Genomic DNA, 9,539 nt, shown 5'->3' with positions numbered 1-9,539 from the left:
CCATGCCCTTCCCACAGTGCCACTCAGGTGCTCTGGGGAGGGTCTGCCCACTTGGAGGACTTCTCCAGGGGCAGAGTCCTCTGCTGTTCACAAGTCCAGACCAGAACTTGGAATAATGACACTGGCAGAAACCCACATAGCCAGCTGAGTGCTTTACACGTCGGCCTCTTGAATCTCACAACTATGAGGACACCTGTCCTACAGCATCTTCATCTCCCATTTTATAGGGAGGAAAACTGAGGCACCAGGCGGCTGAGTGAGCTGTCTGAAGCACACAGCTGGAGAGTCGTGGCTGTGGGAGCTGCACCCTGGGGCCTGGCTCTAGAGTCCGTGCTCTAACCTCTGAGGCCAGCCTGTCTGCCCAGGGTGCTAACTGAGCCATGTAGACATGAACAAGCTACTCTCCCAACCCCCTCCCACCTGAGCCTCTGTCTCCTCATCTTTGACCTACATGGGTTGACTTGTCCTTTCCAGCTCTGAGCTTCTAGGAACTGGTCGGCAAAGCCCCATTCTGTCAGATGGCAGTGGCTGTGGGCCTGGGCCTTGAGCTTTGTGTAAACCTACCAAGGCCCACAAGGAGGGGGCAGGACACTGCTTGGCCAGTAGGTGAGACCAGTATAGAGGGCAAGGGGATGTGACTCCTCAGCACTGGATTCTTAGGGCAGAATTTCCACAGCTCCTGCTGAACCTTAAAGTGGACCAGGCCAGGAAAGGAAGGGCATTCCTGTCTGCCTTGATGCTGGCCTCTCCTCCTCCCCCCAAGCCCAGGTGAGCCAGACGTGGCTGCTGAATGAGTTTCCCATTCCACCCCAGGAGTCCAAAGCACTGGGTCAGCATCTTCCATGCCCACAGAGTTCTGGCAAAGGGGTTTTTTTCCAAAAGGAGAAGCCTGGGGTCAGTGAGGTGGGAATTAAAGGTCACAGAGGTCAGATTGGCTGACCCAGGGTCACATAACATTGATGCTGAACTGAGATGATGGCAAAGAGGCTCAGAGAGGGAAAGAGACTTTACAAGGTCACGCAGCATGTTGATGATAAGCCATGATTAGAACGCAGGCCTTCTGACCTCGAATTCAATGTGCCCCCGAGAGAGAAAAGGCAGGGGTGGCCCCCCCATCCCTCCTTCCTCTCTCGCTTGATTCAACCATCAGTTTCTGACCTTGTTTCCTCCCCCGTCAGCCAAAGAGAGCTCCCTGAGTGAGCCGGAGTTACCGCCCGACTCTGACACCGTGGGGATGGACAGCAGCTACCTCAGTGTGAAGGAGGCCGGGGTGAAGGGGCCGCAGGACCGGGCCAGCGCCGACCTCCCCAGCCCGCTGGAGAAGGCCGACTCGGAGAGCAACAAGGGCAAGAAGCGGCGGAACCGAACCACCTTCACCAGCTACCAGCTGGAGGAGCTGGAGAAGGTCTTTCAGAAGACCCACTACCCCGACGTGTACGCACGGGAGCAGCTGGCCATGAGGACGGACCTCACCGAGGCCCGCGTGCAGGTCAGCGGGGTGTCTGGGGTGGGACGGGTGAGCAGGCCTGGCTCCTGGGCTGGTGGCGTGGGCTGAGACCGCCTGATGGTCCCTCAACCCCACGTCCTTCACCTCAGTCCAAAGAGAGCCCCAGAGGCTCCCAGTCCGCCCCTCACGCTTCTGCTTCGGCCAGAGCCAGTCTGCTTTCACTCGCTTTAATATCAGGCTTCTTGCTCTGGCTGGAGGGGGACTGGAATGAAGGAGGGCCCTCGGTAGAGGAGCAGGAAGCCTATTAGCTGTAGTCTGGGCTCTATGTGGTGTGAGGGTTTAGGCCCTTTCACTAAGGAGAAGATGACTGGTCTCTGATCTGCAAGGCCTGTTTCTTAGAAAGGAAACAGAACAAAGTTAAAGAAAAGTTAAAGACATCCATAGCAGCCCAATGGCCAGAAACCGAGAGCAATCCAGCTCTTCTTTCTGCCCAGGAGGGCTGCCTAGTCTTCCGACTTTGAGGTCCCAACTAGATGTACCTCCTTTGAGAAGTCTTCCTGACCAAACATGGCTAAAGCAGTAGCCCCTACCACTACTCAACCTCCCAAACACCCAACACGACAGAGCATAAGACAGCATAATACAACCCGACTCAAAATCCAACACGGCTCAACTCAACCCAGCCCTCCCCAGACCAACGCAACGCAACACAACTCAACACCACCCAACCCAATCCAGCCCAACACAATTCAGCACAGCACAACTCAACCAAACCAGGTTACCTACTAACACGTTATCCTATTTTATCTTCTTTGTAGAATTTATGACTGGCTTAAATTATTCTATCTGTTTGTCTCCTCTCATTAGAATGTGAATCCTTAAGGGCAGGTACTGTCTGATTGTTCATCACTGTATCCTACCAATTAAAGAAAGTGGAACTCAGAGCAACAAGGGCAAAAAATAAATATATGTGGACCGATTAACCTCTTTTGTCCAGAGAGGTGTGTTCTCTCTCTCTGCTTTAAATTCAGCAAAGAAATAACCAGAAAGGAATCAAAACCTTTGAGTACCCAAAAACAGGTAACAAAATTCATGCGTGAAAGCTGAAGCTTCGGCTTAGCACAAAATAAATATCATGCCCAGTCTGCTTTTCTCCCCCAGAGAATGTTAGAAATAGCAAATAAGATGTTGTCAGTGGGCTAGGGAAATTAACAGCTAGAGAAAAAGAGGAATTTTTTTTAAAGCAGTTCGGCTCAGCTCAGAGGGGTTTTTCTTTCAGTGCCGAGACCAAGGCCTCCTTTCCTCAGCAGGCCCCTAGGGCGCCCCCTCTTGCGTTAGTTCACTAAAGAATCTTTGGCAGAGTTTTTCTAAGACGTCAATAAAAGGTTCATCAGTCTCCACTATGTTCTGTTTAATGAGGCAGAGGCATTCGTCATTAAGGCCGCAAATGTTTTCACCTACAATGGCTAATGTGAAAAAGGATTGGCCGTTACCAGTAAAGATGCAGCCATCCTAAGTGATCTCGAACACTCGGGTCGTCTAACTGCTGAGCTCCCAAGGGCAGTCTGTCTGTTTTATTTCTCTCCAGGGCTGTGCTGGTGTGGGATACATCGATTCATTTTCTGTGTCGGATGCGTAGACATATGTGTGTGTATGTGTGCACCACTAACGAATGGATGGATGGGAGAGCCCAGGAGCAGAATTCACTTGGTATCGAAAGAAAGATGGCCCTTCCAGCACAAAACAAGGAAACGACACTGGGGCACATATAGCATTTTTCAGTCACCACCATCCACCTAAAATACTGTTCTCTCTGCACACATGCGTGTGCGCGCGCACACACACACACACACATACACATGCGCCTATTTCCAAAAAGGAGCTGAGGCAAGTTACAATTAAAGATGTACTATTTTCATCTAAGAACAAGTACAGTTTCATGAAATGGGAAGGTAAATCTAGGCTTAGGAGCATAGTTGTCACTGAGCACAAATTTCAACCCTGAGCTTCCTGGCAGCCAAGGCAGAAAGGGAAACCCTAATGGGGTTGCATATCTTATCATCTAAGGGGAGGACAGTAGAATTATAGAATGTTAGTACTGGAAGAGATCACCTGGTCCTCTCACCCGGTCCTCTCATTTGCTAACAACGAAAGACAGGCCCAGAAGTGGGAAGTCATTGCCTGTGATCACACGACTCGGGAACAGTGACTCAGTGGCAGTGTCGAGACTAGAATCTGGGACTCCTGACTTCCATCCCAGTGCTGCTTTCCCTTTAGTTTGCTGTACCAGGACACGTGCCAGATTGTTTCGAGACTTTTCTTTGTATAAAGGCCGCGGGGTGGGTGGGATCTTCATGTGCGTCAGACCTCTGGGTTGAGCCCTGAGCCTGGAAGTGCCTTGTGGGGCAGCGGGAGCGCTGATGGGAACTCCTGCCTGCCGCCGCTGTGTTTGCTCAGAGCCCAGACGCGGCTGGTGGGAAGCCAGGTGCCTGGCATAGAGTGATGGTGGGGACAGGGAGGAGGCGATGGGGGCCCCCAGAAGGACCTTTCCTGGGAAGAAGCCTGGGGTTTGGCCCTACTCCAGGGGGCTGAAGGGGCCTCTCTCTGCTGTCTGGGATTCCAATCTCCGCAGCTGGTTGTCTGAAGACAATAAGACAGAGGCCTCCCTCCCTCGCCCTGGGCCACCCCACCCTGGCCCCAGATGGGCTGCGGTTAGCGAGGCCTCTGCCAACACGGTTGGTTCCTTGGGGAGAGGCCTGTGCTGAGTGGGCCCATGCCGGGGTGGGCCAGGGAACGGGGTGGTCCTGGGGTGGGACATGCAGAATGGAAGACCAGGATTTCGCGGTCCGCTCTCCTTCCTGGGGTTGTGCGGTGGAGACAGGCCCGGGGCACAGAGTGTCTGGGGGCGGGGGGGGGGAGCGGAGGGCATGGAGCTCTCAAGAGGCCCAGGCTCCAGGGGTCAGAAATAGAAGGACATTCTGAGCCTCAAGGCCCATGAACGTCAGCACAGAAGGGGGCCATGAGGATACTCCTGCCACCACCCAATTTAAATGCGAGGAGATTGAAGACCAGAGAGGCTAATTTAGTGTAAGCCTTGATCGGGGCAGAAAAGCTCCAGCCTCATGCACAGGGTAAGTCCCAGGGCAGAGTGGTGGGCAGTTCTACTCCCACTAGCCTGCTCCCCCACCGCTGGGCCGCCTCCCACAGTCTGTATCCTTAGCCCTCAAATAAAGCCCTCGGCCTGACCCCAGTCCAACCCCTACCCAAAGACCGTGCTATCTCTGCTGCCTCTCCCCCGCCTGCTCATCTATCTTCCTAGATAACCAGATCTCCCCTCTCCCCTGCATCCTCCTCCCCCACACTTAGCTTAACTCCCCCCCCACCACACACACACATTCCATCACCCCCTACTCTCTTCCTCCCCTCAATTCCAGGCCCCTTTCTGGACACTGGCCTCCTTCCTCCGTCCCTCCCGGCCCTTCCAGAGCCTGCGTGACGCCTCCGCCAGCACCTCTCCACCTCCACGTTCCCACACAGGGACCAGGGACCAGAGCCCACAGAGACTCAGGGAAACCCCTGCAGTGACGGCTATGTAAACTTTTCTTTGCCTTCTCCCCACCCCCAAAGAAAGAAACAAGGCATCTTGATGCCTCCAGCAGGCTTCTCCCCCCCTCCCTAGCTCCCCCCACAGAAAACCCTGGGAGGTGGAGGAAGGAGCGGAAAGACTGAGCTAAGCCTGCAGGAAATTAAACATGAAATGGAAACAAGCTCCTCTGATGCGTTCTCTCATCCTGCCCCCAGCCCCCAACTCCAGGCCACTGATAAAGGGGGATCCCGTTTCAGCAGCACAGAGATGAGACCGCTCCGCCCTTGACTCCCGGGGGGCGGCCTGAGCCTGGACCCCACGACCCTCGGAGGAAAAGGGGCCCTGGGAGGCTCTGGGTCAGGGCCGAGACCTTAAGCCCAGGAGAGGGCCAGTTTCCAGGGAGGATGGAGTCAAGAGAGGGAAATGGAGTGACTCTGCAAGAAGTGTCAGCCGGGGTGTGTGTGTGTGTGTGTGTGTGTGTGTGTGTGCGTGTGTGTGTGTGTGTGTGTGTGTACGCATTTGTGCACAAGTATACTCGGAACTGGGGGAGGGAGTGCAGAGCAGTCACACACTCCCTCCTCCCCGCTACCCTCCCGTGTTAACCGACACACGCAGACTCCCTCTTTTTTTGATTCCTTTCCTCTAGCAGGAGACAGCGAGAACGGTCAGGAGCTATAAAGGAGCAAGTGTGAAGTGCTCTAGAAACTGACAAAATGTCCCCTCTAGCTCACCTGCTGCTCTATGGGGCGCCAGCCCTATGGGGATGTCAATACAGATATTGGCCCATTTTCCAGATGCAGAAACTGAGGCCATTGGCAATGCCAGCGCTCCAAGGTGCACTCCGTTCCCTGGCTACACCTGAAGCCTCGCCAAGCCTGGGAGCCTCTGTGGTGCCCTGTGGGGAGCCCGTCCACCCCCTCAGGCCCAGCCCTGGCGCCCTCCTCTGAGGAAGCGTGGCACTCATAACCGAGAGTTCTTTCTGGGGACACTAGCTCTGCAGCGGCACTGGTCACGATGGACAGGAAGTATTTCCACCCACACGGCTGGGACCGTACCTGAGGAAAGCTGGCTTTCTCAGTGCCTAGGCCTGGTAAGAGCTTGACAAGACTCTTTGCGGCTCTGCAGCCAAGGTCCTTGTCACGGCTCTGTGTTCCCCATCCACCAGGCTGTTGATGGTGTGGTTTAGGGTGTACCCGCTTATAACTTAGTCAACTGGTAGGCACACATCAAGCTGACCGAAATCTCCCTCTGGGGAGCTCCAAAGGCTGCCTTTGGCTTGGCCTCATCCTGTCCCCGATCTTATGATCCCAAGTCATGGGCAGGGGTAACAGGCCCCAGGGTGAACTCTTGCCCATGAACTCTGGGAAAATCCTCAGCCTACCAGAAATGTGCTAACAAAGAAAATGCTCCCTCATGCCCCCACCAAAGATTCTAGCTCTCTCGCCTGACTCAGAGACCACCCTCCCTGTCATCCTCCGTCAGGCCAGCGCCCACCCTCCCATGCTCAGTGACAGATGGCCTCCACTCCTGCTCAACTCTCCTGTGCGAGAGCTCTCACGGCGGCCTCGACTGACAGCACCAAGGGCAAACCCTTGCACGTGGCGTCCATGGCCTTCAGCAGCCTGACTTCTGCTTCCGCCTTCTTTCTTTCCCATCCTCCCCGCAGCAGGGTCGTATGGCCTCTCGAGGTCTCCCGAATGTGCCCTGCTGTTTCTGAACCCAGGCCTGGGCTTTCCTCCCTCCAGCCAACTCTTGAGGCCCAGCTCCAGACCTCCCTTCCCGGAAGTCGTCCCTGACTGCCTGTTGCCCAGCCGAACCCCCGTTATCCACAGGGCCTTTAACACGGGGTGTTCTGAGCTGGGAGACTGTTTCCAACAAGAAGACTGCAGAGAGAACGGAGGGAGGTCGGGAATCTGGGCCGATAGGCCGCGGGAAGCCAGAAACCTTTTGGACAATTGTGGCAAAACCGTGCGTGATTAGTAGAACGATTTTCTGGAGGAGCATTCACAGCTTTTATCGGGTTCTCCACAAGAGTCTGTGGCCCACAGAAGATTGGGCCACACCATGTCGGGGTTGGTTGGATGACTGCTAAGTGACTGCTGATGTGTTTCACGTGTCAAGACACTTGCCTGTTCCAGTGGCTTTGAGAACTCCAGATTCTAAAGCTTAGAAAAAATGGAGTTCCTGGCCCAAGGTCATAGCCATGGCTAGTCGGGGGTAAGCTGCCTTCCTGACTCTCTGTGTTGAGCGTTCTTGTTGTTGCAAGTTTTCGAGGGTAAAGACTGAAGCAGCGCTTATGGGTAGCCCCATGGCCTGTTGGGGCTCAAGGGATTGGCTCGTGCCTCCAGCTTGGGGCCTGATACCTGTGATGACTGTTCTCTCCTGTAGGTCTGGTTCCAGAACCGGAGGGCCAAGTGGAGGAAGAGGGAGCGTTTTGGGCAGATGCAGCAGGTCCGAACCCACTTCTCCACTGCCTACGAGCTGCCCCTCCTCACCCGAGCTGAGAACTACGCCCAAGTAAGTCCCTGCCCTAAGCCGCCTGCTCCAACCCGCGATTCCACGCACCCTGAGAACGGGCACCTCCGAGAACGACCCAGGTCCTCTGAGATGGGAGTCATGGCTTCAAGTTCCCTTCGTGCCCCCTCATGCCTAGAACGTGGGTGGGTCAGAGCCATTTCTGTTCCACGTGTTGACCCCAGGCCTGGCTGGACTTTAGGGAAAGGACAGTTGGGGCCGTGAGGGTAGCTCCGTCCTCTGCGGCTTTTGCTACTTTTGCTATGGGCGTCAGGACTGGGACAGGCCGAGGCCATCGGGAACCATCAGTATCCCCAGGAAACAGAGTCCTGACCTCTGGAGGACTTGAGGTGAGGCTGGCACGAACACGGAGCCCTGAGTCCCAGGACAGGTTGCCATCCCAGCTGCAGATCTCTCTCACTTTAGGCAAGTCACAGCTCTCTGAGCCTCAGTAAGTGAGACATTATAAAAGTACCTGCCCCTGCCCCCCTGTAAGGATACGTATGGTCTAAATTAGATACTGCAAAAGTACTTTTTGAAGTACGCAATTTCACAAAGGTTGCTCTGCGTGCTGTGAGCTCTCCCAGGCTTCTGCGTCCCATCTTTTCCGTCCATCTCCCCGGAGCATCTTCTTAGATGTCTGCCAGCCAGTGAGTGGCCTTTGAGTCCTCGGCGAGATGCAAAGAGATGAGAAGTAATATGAGTAATGTCAGGCACCGGAATGCTGGGAGAGATGTACTTTTGGCCAAGTCCACTCCTGACACCCCTTACCCTATCCAATGGAGGTGGCCATTTCTCCCTCTCAGGCCTTCTGTCATGGCCTCTGCCTTCAGGTCTAAGCCCAGCTGTACCCACAAGTGAGCAAGTGTCCCAGACCTTCCTAAGCCCCCTTCTCACTCTCCATGCTGGCGTACCTGACACCCCGCTGGGACTCACTGGGATTCCTGTGGAACGGGTCCGGGATCAGGCCTGGGGTTGAGGCTGAGAAATGTGGGGTGTCTCATGTGTACACACCATTTGCCTCAACTCCTGCTATGTCCCTTCATCTTTTCCTCCTCCCTCTCCCTCCCCAATCCCAGCATCCCTCTGTCCCCTGGACGATGGATCTCCTTGGCCTTGATCTCTGCTGCCCACACACTGGAGGGGGGAAAACAACGCAGAGCCAAGCTCATCCCTCTCACCTGCAGCACCACATATCACGTGCTCCAGACCTCTTGAAAGACGGGGTGGGGGAGAGGCAACAAATCCCCATCACCCAACGGAAAGTCAGTCTGCAAGCAGTTCTTGTCACCACACCTGTGGGATTTGGGGACAGAGGTCCCTCCTCGCTCTGCTTTTAAACGCCTTCTCTGAGTGCGCTCGAAACATCAGGGGGTGGGGGGCAGGCCAGCGAGCTGCTTGATGGCCACCGAGAATCCCCTGTGCGTAGCTGAGAGGTGCACACTCTCCTCCTCAAAGCTTGTCCTGCTCACCCTGCCCCTCCGCCCAGGACACTTGAAAAGATGTATTTTGGGCTGAGTCCTGAGCTCTACCTCCCTATAAACGCTTAGAGGAAAATGGGGTCCAGAGGCAGAAGCTAGGGAGGGAAAGGGAGTACAGCTGCCCAGATCGGAGGTGAGGTGCCCAGCTCAGCCCCCACTGCTGCCTGGGTCTTCTCTACACCCCGAGCCATGCGGGCATCCAGCGGCTCCATCCATTCACTCATTGCCACTCACCGTCTACTAAGGCAGCCCCATCCATCTTGAGTGAGTTCCGAAGCCTCAAAGGAGTCAGTGCCTAGAACCTCGGCCACTGCCCCTGGCTTCTGGGAGATTTAGGCCCCCAGTGCCCACTCCTACCCCCTCCACCCCCACAACCTGCAAGCCCAGAGCCTGCGTTTCCGGTGCTAAGGCTCCCCCGAACTGTGGTTAGCTCCCATGTATCAGGTACAGAGGGGCCAGAGGTGAGTAAGACATAGTGGCTGACCCTAAGGAGCCCACGGATGGAGAGACG

At 55.3% G+C, this 9,539-nt stretch overlaps 1 protein-coding gene across 1 annotated transcript in view; it reads left to right on the top strand.

Moving 5' to 3' along the window:
• The window catches only part of ALX4 (ALX homeobox 4), a 43,137-nt gene that overhangs the window by 30,773 nt on the left and 2,825 nt on the right, over nt 1-9,539 (top strand). Inside the window, exons 2-3 of the mRNA XM_011356853.2 lie at nt 1,179-1,489; nt 7,422-7,550. Of these exons, the coding sequence (XP_011355155.1) occupies nt 1,179-1,489; nt 7,422-7,550 (440 nt within the window). The remainder of the gene's footprint in view (nt 1-1,178; nt 1,490-7,421; nt 7,551-9,539) is intronic.

The sequence above is a fragment of the Pteropus vampyrus genome, unplaced genomic scaffold (assembly GCF_000151845.1).
Source record: "Pteropus vampyrus isolate Shadow unplaced genomic scaffold, Pvam_2.0 Scaffold31, whole genome shotgun sequence".
Classification (NCBI taxonomy): Eukaryota; Metazoa; Chordata; class Mammalia; order Chiroptera; family Pteropodidae; genus Pteropus; species Pteropus vampyrus.
Note: the sequence above shows the minus strand (reverse complement) of the source record. Positions and strands in the feature narration are given on the sequence as shown.